The sequence below is a fragment of the Chiloscyllium punctatum genome, chromosome 40 (genome assembly GCF_047496795.1).
Source record: "Chiloscyllium punctatum isolate Juve2018m chromosome 40, sChiPun1.3, whole genome shotgun sequence".
NCBI lineage: Eukaryota > Metazoa > Chordata > Chondrichthyes > Orectolobiformes > Hemiscylliidae > Chiloscyllium > Chiloscyllium punctatum.
The window spans coordinates 68474396-68491471 of record NC_092778.1 but is presented as its reverse complement, the minus strand read 5'-3'; the positions used below and the strand labels follow the sequence as shown (position 1 = coordinate 68491471).

At 42.8% G+C, this 17076-nt stretch overlaps 1 protein-coding gene across 1 annotated transcript in view; it reads right to left on the bottom strand.

The window, feature by feature from the left end:
- tmc5 (transmembrane channel like 5) overlaps positions 1 to 17076 on the bottom strand; it is a 225925-nt gene that overhangs the window by 168878 nt on the left and 39971 nt on the right. The window contains exon 2 of the mRNA XM_072560203.1: positions 5579 to 5749. Coding sequence (XP_072416304.1) covers positions 5579 to 5655 — 77 coding nt within the window. The 5' untranslated portion in view covers positions 5656 to 5749. The remainder of the gene's footprint in view (positions 1 to 5578; positions 5750 to 17076) is intronic.

Genomic DNA, 17076 nt, shown 5'->3' with positions numbered 1-17076 from the left:
GCTGCTAGACTGGGTCTGCGGCAGGTGGTGAGGGAACTAACAAGAGGGAAAAACATACCAGACCTCATCCTTACCAATCTGCCAGCTGCAGATGCTTCAGTACATGACAGTATCAGTAAGAGTGACCACCGAACAGTCCTTGAGGAGACATTACAGTCTTGGGTCAAACATGGGCAAAGGAGCTGAATTCCAGAAGGGAGGAGAAAGTGCCAGCCCTTGACATCAAGGCTGCACTCGACCGAGTGTGGCATCAAGGAGCCTGAACAAAGCTGGAATCAATGGGTATCGGGGGAAAACTCTCCGCTGGTTGCAGTCATACAGGAAGATGGTTGTGGTTGTTAGACGGTCAGTCATCTCAGCTCCAGGACATCTCTGCAGGAGTTCCTCAGGGTAGTGTCCTAGGCCTGACCATCTTCAGCTGCTTCATCAATGACCTTCTCTCCATCATAAGGTCAGAAGTGGGGATTTTCGCTGATGATTACATAATATTCAGCACCATTTGCAATTCCTCAGATACTGAAGCAGTCCATAATCAAATGCAACAGAATCTGGACAATACCCCAGGTTTGGGCTGACAAGTGGCATGCAGATGCCAAATATTGATCATCTCCAATAAGAGATAATTTAACCAATGTCCCTTGACATTCAATGGTGTTACCGCGACTGAATCCCCCACTATCAACATCCTTGGGGGCTGTTATTGACACAAACTCAACTGGATTTGCCACAGTGGATAAAAGCTTGGAATACTGAAGTAACTCATCTCCTGACTCCCCAAAGCCTGTCCACCACCTACAAGGGACAGGTCAGGAGTGTGATGGGATACTGTCCACTTGCCTGGATGGGAGCAGCCCCAACAAGACTCAGGAAGCTTCACACCATCTAGGAAAAAGCAGCTCCCATTTGATTGGAACCATATCCACAAACATCCATTCTCTCCACCATCAATGCTCAGTAGCAGCAGTGTGTACAAGATGCACTGTAGAAACTCAAAATCCTCAGACAGAACCTTCCAAACCCACAACCACTTCCATCTAGAAGGACAAGGGCAGCAGATACATGGGGACACTACCCCATGCAAGTTCCCCTCCAAGCCACTCACCATCCTGACTTGGAAATATATCGCTGTTCCTTCAGCGGGTCAAAATCCTGGAATTCCCTCCCTAAGGGCATTGTGGGTCTACCTACATGGACTGCAGTGGTTCAAGAAGGCAGCTCACCCCAACCTTCTCAAGGGCCAATTAGGAATGGGTAGTAAATGCTGGCCAACCAGAGATGCCCACGCCCCAAAATGAATTTTTTAAAATGTTATGGGGAAAAGGCAATAAAGTGGAGTTGAGGATTATCAGATCATTCACAATCTCATTGAAAGGTGGAGTATACTTGATGGGCCAAATGGCCCACTTCTGTTCCTATATATTATGGTCTTATATTAAAACAGGAATAATCAAAACATATAAACTCAACCACGTCCTGGTTTACAAGTTGTTCAGGTAATTGGTTGTTCTTTCCAGTAATAAATCCGCTACAACCCTAGCGCTATTGGATGAATTCCAGAGGTAACAATATTCTACTGACACATTCCTGCAGACACTCCACTTTGAGAAGATTTATCCAAATATTTTTCCAGAACGTAGCAGCTCTTTTGGAACAAGTACAATTGGAAGAATTTGACTGATGCCTTGGATTCCTGTACCATTCTGAAACTACATTCCTTAATTCAAAACAACTGGTTTCTATTGAATTGTAACTAGATAAAGAGACATACTGTTGACAAATTGGTTATTATGCAAATTTCTTAGTCAGCTTTGACTTTGGCTATTAAATGAATTTATGACCTTATTATGCAAATTATATATGACCTCAAATTTCCTCGTTTTATGGGACGAACATGCTTCAGCCACCTCCTTTAATTCCAAATAAATGTAGTAATGACAAGTTCTGCCCAGCAATGAAACAATGTGACTTGGTTGCTATGGGAAAAAGGGTGCCAGCATGACCCTCACTGAAACTCAAGTGCCAGTTTTAATACACTTGATACAAAGGGAGAAGATACTGTTCTTGTTAATTGCAGATTTACTGATTCAGAGACCCTGGGCAAAAAGCCCGTGTCCAGGAGAAAGTGAAAAAGGTCAAATGACATCGGAAACTGCAGGAACATAGGGCTGCTCCCCCATTAGATGGGACCAACTGGAGGCAGCTTAACCGGAGGTCACGGAGAGGTGAGTTGAAGGTCAGTGTGGGAATTGAGCCCATGCTTTTAGTATCACTCTGCATGGCCAGCCGCAGCCAGAGAGTCATACAGCACGGAAATAGAGCTTTCAGTCAAACCCGTCCGTGCCAACCAAGTTTCCCAATCTAGTCCCACTTGCCTGTCTTTGGCCCATATCCCCAGAGTCATAGAGATGTACAGCACAGAAACAGACTGTTCGGTCCAACCTGTCCATGTCGACCAGATATCCCAAACCAATCCAGTCCCACCTGCCCCATTTATATACCCATCCACATGCCCTTTAAATATTGCATTGTACTAGCCTCCACCTCTTCCACTGGCAGCTCATTCCATACACGTACCACCCTCTGTGTGGAAAGGTTGCCCCTTAGGTCTCTTTTATATCTTTCCCCTCTCACCCTAAACCTATGCCCTCTAGTTCTGGACTCCCCGACCCCAGGGAAAAGACTTTGTCTATTTATCCTATCCAAGCCCCTCATAATTTTGTAAACCTCTATAAGGTCAGCCCTCAGCCGCCAACACTCCAGGGAAAACACCCCCAGCCTGTTCAGCCTCTCCCTGTAGCTCAGATCCTCCAACCCTGGCAACGTCCTTGTAAATCTTTTCTGAACCTTCTCAAGTTTCACAACATCTTTCCGATAGGAAGGAGACCAGAATTGCATGCAATATTCCAACAGTGGCCAAACCAATGTCCTGTACAGCCGCAACATGACTGCCCAACTCCTGTACTCAATACTCTGACCAATAAAGGAAAGCATACCAAACACCTTCTTCACTATCCTATCTACCTGCGACTCCACTTTCAAGGAGCTATGAACCTGCACTCCAAAGTCTCTTTGTTCAGCAACACTCCACAGGACCTTACCATTGAGCGTATAAGTCCTGCTAAGATTTGCTTTCCCAAAATGCAGCACCTCACATTTATCTGAATTAAACTCCATCTGCCACTTCTCAGCCCGTTGGCCCATCTGGTCCAGATCCTGTTGTAATCTGAGGTAACCCTCTTCGCTGTCCACTACACCTCCAATTTTGGTGTCATCTACAAACTTACTAACTATACCTCTTGTGCTCACATCCAAATCATTTACATAAAGTAATGGACCCAGCATCGATCCTTGTGACACTCCACTGGTCACAGGCCTCCAGTCTGAAAAACAACCCTCCACCACCACACTCTATCTTCTACCTTCGAACCAGCTCTATATCCAATTAGCTGGTTCTCCCTGTATTCCATGAGATCTAACCTTGCTAACCAGTCTCCCATGGGGGACCTTGTCGAACGCCTTACTGAAGTCCATATAGATCACATCTACCGCTCTGCCCTCATCAATCCTCGTTGTTACTTCTTAAAAAAAAACTCAATCAAGTTTGTGAGACATGATTTCCCACGCACAAAGCCATGTTGACTATCCCTAATCAGTCCTTGCCTTTCCAAATACATGTACATCCTGTCCCTCAGGATTTCCTCCAACAACTTGCCCACCACTGAGGTCAGACTCACTAGTCTATAGTTCCCTGGCTTGTCCTTACCACTCTTCTTAAACAGTGGCACTACGTTAGCCAACCTCCAGTCTTCCGGCACCTCGCCTGTGACTATCAATGATACAAATATCTCAGTAAGAGTCCCAGCAATCACTTCTCTAGCTTCCTACAGAGTTCTAGGGTACACCTGATCAGGTCCTGGAGATTTATTCACCTTTATGCGTTTCAAGACATCCAGCACTTCCTCCTCTGTAATATGGACATTTTTCAAGAAATCACCATCTATTTCCCTACAGTCTGTATCTTCCATATCCTTTTCCACAGTAAATACTGATGCAAAATACTCGTTCAGTATCTCCCCCATTTTCTGCGGCTCCACACAAAGGCCGTCTTGCTGATCTTGGAGGGGCCCTATTCTCTCCCTAGTTACCCTTTTGTCCTTAAATATATTTATAAAAACCCTTTGGATTCTCCTTAATTCTATATGCCAAAGCTATCTCATGTCCCCTTTTTGCCCTCTTGATTTCCCTCTTAAGTATACTCCTACTTCCTTTATACTCTAAGGATTCACTCGATCTCTCCTGTCCATACCTTACATATGCTTCCTTCTTTTTCTTAACCAAACTCTCAATTTCTTTATACTGGATTAGTGGTGCTGGAAGAGCACAGCAGTTCAGGCAGCATCCAACAAGCAGCGAAATCAACGTTTCGGGCAAAAGCCCTTCATTCCCTATATCTACCAGCCTTTCCTTTCACCCTGGCAGGAATATACTTTCTCTGGATTCTCATTATTTCTGAAGGTTTCCCATTTTCCAGCCATCCCTTTACGCTTGGCATCTCTATGGATACTGAGGTGTTCCAACATTGATTAGTCAATACTTTAATAATTACTTCTGAGTTTTTTTCTGGACATCAATATTTTCAAACTTACATTAACTCAGGTATATTGAAACTCCATGGAAATTGAAAGTGCCAAATTTCCATTTATTTTATAGACATATAAGACAGGTTTTAATTTCTGGGTTTGATTTTCAATGATGCAAGATGACTTAAAAATGAACCGAAAATAATAATCTATTTAACAGAACAGCTTTATTCTGCCTCCTATTTTAAGGAACGTCCTGAACATCCTGGCGACTTCCGCTTTCTGAGCAATTTATGAAAAGGCTGTCGCGTAACAGATGGTTGAAACCAGGAAAATAACAAAGGACAGGTGAATAATGCATTGTGACAGTATTAGATTACTTACAGTGTGGAATCAGGCCCTTCAGCCCAACAAGTCCACACTGACCCTCTGAAGAGCAACCCACTCCCCTACGCCTAATGCTACGGGCAACCTAGTATGGCCAATTCACCCAACCTGCACATTTTTGGATTATGGGAGGAAACCGGAGCAAACCCACGCAGACACGGGGAGAATGTGCAAACTCCACACAGCCAGTCGCCTGAGGCGGGAATTGAACCCAGGTCTCTGGTACTGTGAGGCAGCAGTGCTAACCACTGTGCCACCGTGCCGCCCAAAAGTTCTCTTCTCATGCTTGTAAATCTCCCAAATGTACTATTTTCTCTGATATTAAAAGATGCTTTTGAGTTGTTTTATTGATGATATTCTTTATTCCAGAAACAAACAAACAAAATTATTTGACTCAGGACGAGTTTTCTTTTTTTAAACACAGAAATAATTGATAGTTAAATGAAGTGATCATCCTTTTTTACAAGTATCTGATAAAATGACACCCTGATCATGCTACAAGAATGACTCCTCTAATTTAACCCATTTGAAGACTACTCGTTAGTAATAATAGAACAGCTTTACAGTGCTAGATACATCTAAATTTGGAGTGAATCTCTTCTTTGTCCTACCTTCTGTCCATTTCCAGTGTTTCTGAGTGGTGATATGCATAGTTTGCAAATCCTTCTCTTCCTTCTTTGTGGTTCATGATGTCAAATGTATTTTCTTTCCTTGAAAAGCTGCTTGCTTTCCTTCCTTTAAGCCAGTGCCAAAACTTGAGCCTCCTGACATATTACTCAACCCTAAAAACAAACACAATTTAAGCACACAAAACACTGACAACTATTACAAACAAAATAATATTTTAAAGATTTTTTGCTGAAATGAGATTGTTCACACCTCATGCTAAAACCCTATGTTGGCAGTACAGTATGTTCTGTTCATGCTGCAGCCTCTACAATGGGGAAAAAAAATAATACTTTTTGTAAAATTAAATACTGCATTCACAGGGAAAATTACCAGAACGTGACCTTTTCTCTGATGTCGAGAATACCAGGGAAATTCAGCACCTCTGACACAGCTGGAGAGAGAAAAAGATGAGTCATCTCGGACTTAAAACATTTAAGATTTGGAGATGCCGGTGTTGGACTGGGGTGTACAAAGTTAAAAAAAAAGAATCACACAACACCAGGCTATAGTCCAACAGGTTTAATTGGAAGCACTAGCTTTTGGAGCGCTGATCCTTCATCCACCTGACAACGACCTGATGAAAGAGCAGTGCTCCGAAAGCTAGTGCTTTCAAATAAATCTGTTGGACTATAACCTGATGTTGTGTGATTTTTGAGTTAAAACATCTACCTTGTTTTCTCTGCAGAGCTGCTGCTAGACCTGCTGAGTTTCTCCAGAAATTTTCCAGATGTCCAGTATCACAGTAATTTGCATTTATTTCACTATATCCATTGCATTTTAAACCAATAACATCAACAAACTTTTAAAACTAAAATTTTACGTCCAAATTACTTTCATACAATGCAAAACATTTTTGAAATGTTCCCTCCAGCTCTGAGGTCACTACCCAGAGGAACTCCTTCAGAATGTTCTTTAACTGAGGTGACTGACCTCCAACAACCACAACCATCGGTCCTTGTGCCAGGTATGACTCCAACCAGTGAACAGCTTTCCTGTGAACTACAGTGCTGCCTTCATGCCAAGGGCAGCCACTCTCACCTCACCTCTGGATTCAGCTGTGCTGATTCATGTTTATATCAAGGTTGTAAAGGCTCTTGTGGTAATATCCCTCCCTCCCTTTGAGCCATAAGGCCTGGATTTAAGTCCCACCTGTTTGTAATAACATCTCTGAACAGGTTAGTTAGAAACTGGTAAAGAGGTTACAAACAAGTGATTCCTTGCAATCAAACTGACCGTAAGTGAGCATGTCATTGCTGAGTTAAGTACCACTTGATGGCACTATTGATGACACCTTGCATTACTTTACTCATGAGAGGAAACTGATGGGGTGGTATGTGGCCAGGTTGGATTTAAAAACATAGAAAATGAGAGCAGGCCGAGAACATTCATCCCTTTCAGCCCGCCTTGCCATTCAATATGACCATCTAACATAGTACCCTGTTCCCAAAGTCTCCCCATATCCTTTGATTACATTAGCCCTAAGAACTAAATCTAACACTTTCTTGAAACCATTCAATGTTTGGTCAAAACCACTTCCTGTGGTAGAGAGTTCCACAGGCTCACCACTCTCTGGGTGAAGAAATTTCTCCTCATCTCAGTCCTAACTGGCATAGCCCATATCCTTAGACTGTGACTAAGGTCCTTTCCAGTTACCTCACCCCCACCTCCTATTTATCTCTCAGCCCCCACTTTCCCACCTCCCCACACCCCACCCCCACCCCCACATTCCTGAAGAAGGGCTTATGCCCGAAACCTCAATTCTCCTGCTCCTCGGATGCTGTCTGATCTGCTGTGCTTTTCCAGCACCACACTCTCGACTCTGACTCTCCAGCATCTGCAGTCCTCACTTTCTTCTGTAAGATATAGGAGCAGAATTAGGTGATTCTGCCTACTGAGTCTGCTCCACTATTTGGTCATAGCTAATGGTTCTCAAGCCCATTCTCCCACCTTCTCTCATAACCCTTGATCTCCTTACTAATCAGGATAATAATCTGCCTTCCTGTTTCTACTACCTAAGTGGATTACCACACAGTTATCCACATCATACTGCACCTGCCATGCAGTTACCTCCTTACTCAACTTATTCAAATCATACTGAAGCCGTTCTGCATATTCCTCACAGTTCAGCTTTCCATCCAGTGTTATGTTGCCTATGAACTTGGATTTATTACATTTAGTTGCCTCATCTAAATCATACATAGGTGTCATGAATTTATCCTGCTGATTGTGGACAGGATATACCTGGGCAAATTTCCACATGGTCAGGTAGATACCAGTATCGTAACTGTGCTGGAACAGTTTGGCTAAGAGCACAGTGAGTTCTGGAGCAGACATCTTCAGTACTATTCACAGAATATTATCAGGGCCCATAACCTTTACAGTATCCAGTACCTCCAGCTGTTTCTTCATATCCCGTGGAGTGAATTTAATTAACTGAAGACTGGTATCTGTGATGCTGGGGATCTCAGGAGAAGGCTGAAATGGATTATCAATTCTGCACTTTTCATTAAAGAAACTTGGAAATGCTTTGGTCTGTCTTTACACTGATGGCCAAAGACAGAACGTTTGGCCCTTAAATAAGAATCAAAGCTGTTGTGCGCATAGTACCTTTTGAACTCAGCTCTTATTTAGGCTTCCAGATTCTGCCTCTAAACAAGTCACAGGACAGACTGTTGACAAATATGTGTACATATTCCTTCACTTATTTTTACATGTGGACACCTTTTCCTCATTCTCCATACTCTAGACACTTTGACCAGTTTATGTATTAAGAACACCTTACCCAAGCACTCTTGCCAGAGAGGTGGACAAGGGGACACAGAATTCGTTTGTGGTTCAACTCTATGTTATTAACAAAATAATACTTGTTAAAACATTGAACATTTCTCAAATTCCCACAATATTTCCTCTCTATCTAGCTCTATATATCTGAGAAAGGGCATCACCTACAATGATCCACATGTTTGAGCTGGGTTGTTGAGATCTTCTTCTTCAAACGTAGGGCTGGCTCTCTTCTGTGAAGGTGGGTCCTGCAGGTCAGGTCAGTTCGTTTTCAGTTGGTTCACGGTCTTCCACAAGTCTTGCTTTGAATCTTCACTGAGGGAATGGCTGCCAGGTGTTCCTCCTTCTGGGATGGTTCCAGAGTGTCTCTGGCCCTCAGCCATTCAATCTTCCAGGTCAAGCGCACAGCATCCAATGGGATCCCAATGCCATATATGGAAGAGGCCGGATCTGCCCCCGATGTGTCAAGGGTGCATCTCCGTTTCCAGACATGATCATGGCAGGAGCCCAGGGTGAGTCTGCTGGTCATACTCAAAAGCACAATCCAGCCTCATTTTCCAGGACAAATCCTGGCTTGTCCTTGCCTGTCTTGTCTTGTACAGATTCTTTGTGTTTGACCTGTCCTGAAAATCCCATCAAGCTTGGCTGCTCAATAGTTAGCCATTCTGGTTTCAGGCCTAGCTGTTCAGGCCTAACTGTTCAGGCCCTAGGCTGTCTCATCACAACCCAAAATGAGAGAATTCTATTCTAATAAAAATCTTTGATGAAAGAATAACTATAAATCTTCTATTTAGTGCAGTGTTCCAATAAAATTGTTAATTTAGCTATAAACGATTTTACTGATTGTGCATATTAAACATATTGCAATAGAAATTCATCTAAAGGTGTTGGCACAAACTGGATGAGAAAAGTTTGGCTGTGAGCTATGTAAAGTATCTGAAATTCAGATTAGAACATAGAACATAGAACATAGAAGAATACAGCGCAGTACAGGCCCTTCGGCCCTCGATGTTGCGCCGATCAAAGCCCACCTAACGTACACTAACCTCCATATACCTATCCAATGCCCGCTTAAATACCCATAAAGAGGGAGAGTCCACTACTGCTACTGGCAGGGCATTCCATGAACTTACGACTCGCTGAGTGAAGAACCTACCCCTAACATCTGTCCTATATCTACCCCCCCTTAATTTAAAGCTATGCCCCCTTGTAATAGCTGACTCCATACGTGGAAAAAGGTTCTCACTGTCAACCCTATCTAACCTCCTAATCATCTTGTACACCTCTATCAAATCACCCCTAAACCTTCTTTTCTCCAATGAAAACAACCCCAAGTGCCTCAGCCTTTCCTCATAGGATCTTCCTACCATACCAGGCAACATCCTGGTAAACTTCCTCTGCACCCGTTCCAGTGCCTCCACATCCTTCCTATAGTATGGCGACCAAAACTGCACACAATATTCCAGATGCGGCCGCACCAGAGTCTTATACAACTGCAGCATGACCTCAGGACTCCGGAACTCAATTCCTCTACCAATAAAAGCCAGTACGCCATATGCCTTCTTCACTGCACTATTTACCTGGGTGGCAACTTTCAGAGATCTGTGTACATGGACACCAAGATCCCTCTGCTCTTCCACACTACCAAGTAGTCTACCATTAGCCCAGTAATCCATCTTTTTATTACTCTTACCAAAGTGAATCACTTCACACTTAGCTACATTGAACTCCATTTGCCACCTTTCTGCCCAGCTCTGCAGCTTCTCTATATCCCGCTGTAACCTGCCATATCCTTCCTCACTGTCTACAACTCCTCCGACTTTCGTATCATCCGCAAACTTGCTCACCCAACCTTCTAACCCTTCCTCCAGGTCATTTATAAAAATGACAAACAGCAATGGTCCCAAAACAGATCCTTGCGGATGACGGCACTCCAAGATGAACCTTTGCCATCAACTACTACCCTCTGTCTTCTTCCAGAGAGCCAATTCCTAATCCAAACCTCCAACTCACCCTCAATGCCATATCTCTGTATTTTCTGCAGTAGCCTACCATGGGGGACCTTATCAAACGCCTTACTAAAATCCATATATACCACATCTCTGCTTTCCCCTCATCTACCTCCTTAGTCACCTTCTCAAAGAATTCAATAAGGTTTGTGAGGCACGACCTGTCCTTCACAAAACCATGCTGACTATCCTTGATCACATCATTCTTATCCAGATGTTCATAAATCCTATCCCTTACAATTCTCTCTAAGACTTTGCCCACAACAGAAGTGAGACTCACTGGCCTATAGTTACTAGGATTATCCCTACTCCCCTTCTTGAACAAGGGAACCACGTTTGCTAGCCTCCAGTCCTCTGGCACTACTCCTGTCGACAAAGAGGACACAAAAATCAAGGCCAATGGCTCTGCAATCTCCTCCCTTGCTTCCCAGAGAAGCCTAGGATAAATGCCATCAGGCCCAGGGGACTTATCTATTTTCACCCTTGCCAGAATTTCCAACACCTCTTCTCTACATATCTCAAAGCCATCCATTCTACTTATTCGTGCCTCAGTATTCATATCGACAACAATAGCTGACCGATAGAGGGGTTTCACAACAAAACAGAATATTGACTGCACCAAAAAAAAAAATTTGTCTTTAATATTTTTTAATTATGAGTCATTGTCAAGAGCATGGTCACTCAGGTGTTCTGTCAAATTAGAATTTAGCAATAATTTAGCTTGGGACTTTCTAGTCTGTCAATAGGATAATAGTTTTTTAAAATAAATTGTATTCTCCCTCGAAAAGATGCTGTTACTTTAACAGCTCCACTAGTTCCAGCTGTCCTGGGTCATTTTGTGCAAGTTGAATGAACATCTACATGGAGTACTGACAAGTTAACTAATTTAGGGAAGAGGGAAAAGAGAACGTTACATATAACCCAGTTCTTTAACCAATGTCCACTCATATTCATTTCCTTCTGTGATCAGAGGTGAACTCTGGATGATTTCTCCTTCCTTGAATCCACAAAGGTCACCTAACTCTGCCCAAAGGAGGATTCACATCACATCTATATTATTCCTATAACATCTTCAAATAAACTATTCAGCACAATACTTTATAGAATTAGAAGAGATTAGGTTAACCTGAGGTGATGGCTGCACAATACTGTATTTTTGATGGAATCTGTGTTTCAAAGCTTGTATTTTTGAGATAGCCACCAACTTAAAAAAAGGAAATCAAGCCTTCTAGTTTCTAAGGAAAATGAGATTGAAATTGTGATTGAAAAATCAAAACTTCCAAGGATACTATAACTGATTAAAATATACAACAGAACACTGCTCAGGAGAAGTTGACAGTCCACTTGGTGTAGGACAAGCAGGCTGAAAAGACAAAGGCTAGATTCTGAAGTTGAAAATTTAGCAGATATATAATTGCTGTATACGCTTGTTATTTGAAAATAGGTTTGGTAGATCACCGCCATCTAGATCGAGTGGAGGTGGTTCTAGAGATGGGTGCCACTTTTAATGAAAACTGTCCTGTGGAACTCAGTTGTTTGTGCATTGATGTCAACTGATGACCAAGCTCCAAGGAAAGGAACTGAAATTCTACAAAGACGACAAGTGTTTATAAGGATTGTGTCTCTTGGCACCAATGACTTATACATTAAGTGAATTAAGGCAATTTGGGGAATCTGCCCAAAATGTGTAACATATAGCTTATAAATTGACCACAATTTCCTAGTTAATTTATGTTTAATTGGTTTGGCTTCAGTGTCTAGGTAGTTAGCAAGACAGTATTCAGGTTTTATGCTTTGTTTGACTGTTGTATAACAAAACTATTTTGTTTTAAATACTGGAATCTTGTGGTTTTATTCTTCCAACAAATAACTAATGTTTTTAAATCAAGTTAATTGAATACAGTATCAGTGCTCAAAATCAAAAGTATGCAGAGCCAGCAACATAGAACATAGAACAATACAGCACAGAACAGGCCCTTCGGCCCACGATGTTGTGCCGAACTTCTATCCTAGATTAAGCACCCATCCATGTACCTATCCAAACGCCGCTTAAAGGTCGCCAATGAATCTGACTCTACCACTCCCACGGGCAGCGCATTCCATGCCCCCACCACTCTCTGGGTGAAGAACCCACCCCTGACATCTCCCCTATACCTTCCACCCTTCACCTTAAATTTATGTCCCCTTGTAACACTCTGTTGTACCCGGGGAAAAAGTTTCTGACTGTCTACTCTATCTATTCCTCTGATCATCTTATAAACCTCTATCAAGTCACCCCTCATCCTTCGCCGTTCCAACGAGAAAAGGCCGAGAACTCTCAACCTATCCTCGTATGACCTACTCTCCATTCCAGGCAACATCCTGGTAAATCTTCTCTGCACCCTCTCCAAAGCTTCCACATCTTTCCTAAAGTGAGGCGACCAGAACTGCACACAGTACTCCAAATGTGGCCTAACCAAAGTCCTGTACAGCTGCAACATCACCTCACGACTCTTGAATTCAATCCCTCTGCTAATGAACGATAATACTCCATAGGCCTTCTTACAAACTCTATCCACCTGAGTGGCAACCTTCAAAGATCTATGTACATAGACCCCAAGATCCCTCTGTTCCTCCACCTGACCAAGAACCCTACCATTAACCCTGTATTCCGCATTCTTATTTGTTCTTCCAAAATGGACAACTTCACACTTGGCAGGGTTGAACTCCATCTGCCACTCCTCAGCCCAGCTCTGCATCATATCTAAGTCCCTCTGCAGCCGACAACAGCCCTCCTCACTGTCCACAACTCCACCTATCTTTGTATCATCTGCAAATTTACTGACCCACCCTTCGACTCCCTCATCTAAGTCATTAATAAAAATTACAAACAGCAGAGGACCCAGAACTGATCCCTGCGGAACTCCACTTGTAACTGGACTCCATGCTGAATATTTACCATCTACCACCACTCTCTGACTTCGACCGGTTAGCCAGTTTTCTATCCAATTGGCCAAATTTCCCTCTATCCCATGCCTCCTGACTTTCCGCATAAGCCTACCATGGGGAACCTTATCAAATGCCTTACTAAAATCCATGTACACTACATCCACTGCTCTACCCTCATCCACATGCTTGGTCACCTCCTCGAAGAATTCAATAAGACTTGTAAGGCAAGACCTACCCTTCACAAATCCGTGCTGGCTGTCCCTAATCAAGCAGTGCCGTTCCAGATACTCGTAAATCCTATCCCTCAGTACCCTTTCCATTACTTTGCCTACCACAGAAGTAAGACTAACTGGCCTGTAATTCCCGGGGTTATCCCTATTCCCTTTTTTGAACAGGGGCACAACATTCGCTACTCTCCAGTCCCCTGGTACCACCCCCGTTGCCAGTGAAGACGAGAAGATCATTGCCAACGGTACTGCAATTTCCTCTCTTGCTTCCCACATAATCCTAGGATATATCCCGTCAGGCCCGGGGGACTTGTCTATCCTCAAGTTGTTCAAAATGTCCAACACATCTTCCTTCCTAACAGATATCTCTTCTAGCTTATCAGTCCGTTTCACACTCTCCTCTTCAACAATACAGTCCCTCTCGTTCGTAAATACTGAAGAGAAGTACTTGTTCAAGACCTCTCCTATCTCTTCCGACTCAATACACAGTCTCCCACCACTGTCCTTGATCGGACCTACCCTCGTTCTCGTCATTCTCAGGTTTCTCACATACGCATAGAATGCCTTGGGGTTATCCTTGATCCTATCCGCCAGGGATTTTTCATGCCCTCTCTTAGCTCTCCTAATCCCTTTCTTCAGGTCCCTTCTGGCTATCCTGTATCCCTCCACTGCTCTGTCTGAACCTTGTTTCCTCAACCTTATGTAAGCCTCCTTCTTCCTCTTTACTAGACATTCAACCTCCCTCGTCAACCAAGGCTCCCTCACACGACCATTTCTTTCCTGCCTGATCGGTACATACATATCAAGGACACGTCGTATCTGCTCCTTGAAAAAGTCCCACATTTCCACCACATCCTTCCCTGACAGCCTATGCTCCCAACGTATGCTCCTCAAATCCTGTCTTACAGCATCGTACAGCATCGTACAGCATCGTACAGCAACATTCCTAAAATCAATACATAAACGATGGAGAAACTCAGCAAATCTGGTAGCATCTGTTAAGAGAGAAACAGTGGACATTTTAAGAAAATGGCTTTTCTTCAGAAGCGAAGGGAGCTGGGAAATGTTGTTTACATTGCTGACAAAAGAGGAAGAGCAAGTGGTTTTGCTTAAACAAGAATCTCCAGCATTATGTTTCATTTCAGTTGATACAGCATAATTCACTGTAAAAAGTAAAGACTGATGTCCTGAAATACAAATTTATTGGAGTATCAAGTGTGACATTTTTCTCACTCAAGAATTTATGGATGCTTTCAAACTACAATGGCTACAAATCCAAATACTTAAATGATAGTCACAGACCTCTAAGACCTCTACATTAAACATCTTTCTACTCAATTATTACAGCAAAGAGTTAGCAAATACATGACTAGTATTGTAGTAACATCTACACAGGACAAGAATTCAGGGAATCAAAATGAGCACGTGGAAACCTGTACCTTATACTGTAATTATCACACCACTTAGAGACACAGGCATATGCCAGCTGAACATTGTAGGTTCAGCTTAAGTACACTTACAACAATATTGCCCTCTTCCCAGTGGTCAAAATATTTGAAGTTTCATTGCACTGAATACCCCAGAGGGGGTACAAACCCAGGAAAAGATCTTAAATCTTTATGAGGAAAGATAGCGAATCTCAGCAACACTAATGTAATTCCTTAGGGGTCCATGTTTCTAGGCCATATTTTTTCAGGGCCTTGTCATGGCTCCTCGCCGCTGTAGTCTGAGTAATGTCTCACTAATACACTCCTATTTCTGCTGATACATGAGCTGCACCACGATGCAGGAGTTAACAGCACCGCAACCAAGAAAATTGTGACAGAAATATAGTGGTGTGAATGTTCCATTGGTACGGTAGGAACTTTCTCTCTCCATCTAATTATATTATAACAGAATGAATACTGCAACTGAGAATTAAAACAGAATTGCATTCATTCACACGATTTAACCTCTGTCAAAGACGGGGAAAAAAATCAAAATATGTTGAGGTAAAATGTTTACTATGCAAAAGAAATTAAGATAAAATAGAATAAACCATACTATTTACATATAAAATAGTAAAGATTTTGAAACAGTAAATTACAATTCCATTCATCCTAACAGCATCCCATTGTAGTGCCCAAACACCAGAGATAGAAGTCTCTATTTTATTCTATGTAGGTTTTGACTCATCATATAATTTCTCAGCTACATATAGCATCTTCAGAGTTTTAACCAAACACCTCTGGTCTTGAACTTTTACCTACACTCCTTATACTCAATTAAGCTCTACCTTAAACGTCCTAAACTCCCTGCTATTCTTATTCTGTTTTACATGTCCAGCTTCAGCCAAAAGCTCTGTAAACTTCTAAAATTGAAACTGAAAAAGCTTTTATTTCTGAAACCTCCCAAAACTTACACAAGCTTCTATCTAAAAAGCCCAATGCACTACACGGTTTACTTTGTTCATTTATAAAATGTTCCTAATTTAAACAAATTCCTACTTGCCTCCATAAACTATTTCATAGAATCCCTACAATGTGGAAGCAGGCCATTCAGCCCTTCAAGTCCACATGAACCCTCCAAGGAGCATGCCTCCCAGACACACCCCTCTACCCCATCTCCGTGGATAACCTAGCCTGCACATCCCTGACGCTATGGGCAATTAAGCATCACCAATCCACCCTAACCTACACATTTTTGGACTATGCAAGGAAAGTAGAGCACCCAGAGAAACATCAACAGTTTCCTCATTTCCCCTTCCCCCAGCCCAGCACTGTCCCCATGACTTGTCCTACCTGCCTATCTTCTTTTCCACCTATCCACTCCACCCTCTCCTCCCTGACCTATCACCTTCATCCCCTCCCCCACTCACCTATTGTACTCTATGCTACTTTCTCCCCACCCCCACCCTCCTCTAGCTTATCTCTCCACCCTTCAGCCTCTCTGCCTGTATTCTTGATGAAGGGCTTTTGCCCGAAACGTCGATTTTACTGCTCCTCGGATGCTGCCTGAACTGCTGTGCTTTTCCAGCACCACTAATCCAGAATCTGGTTTCCAGCATCTGCAGTCATTGTTTTCACCCAGAGAAAATCCACACAGACACAGCGAGAATGTGCAAACTCCACACAGGTAGTTGTACGAAGCTAGAATTGAACCCAGGTCCCTGGCGCTGTCAGGCAGCAGTGCTAACCACTGAACTACCATGCCACTCCAGAGTTTTATTCAATGTATTTCTGTGGACATGGTGATTTATTCAAAGTAAATCATTAAACTCCTTCAGATATGCAGATTGACATGCTATTAGCTCAGATCCAAGCTCTAAGGTAAATGATACCGAAGTATGTAAAAACGGAACACTTTGCATCACAGGGTAGAGCAAAGGAGATGGTCTTTCCTTGGAAGGTTAGTAATCCCTGAATGGGAGATACGAAGGAGACAAAGAGAGAGATAGTGATTGGATGAAAATTACAAGAAATTTTAACTGAGGCCTTGGATGCAATTCTGAAGAAA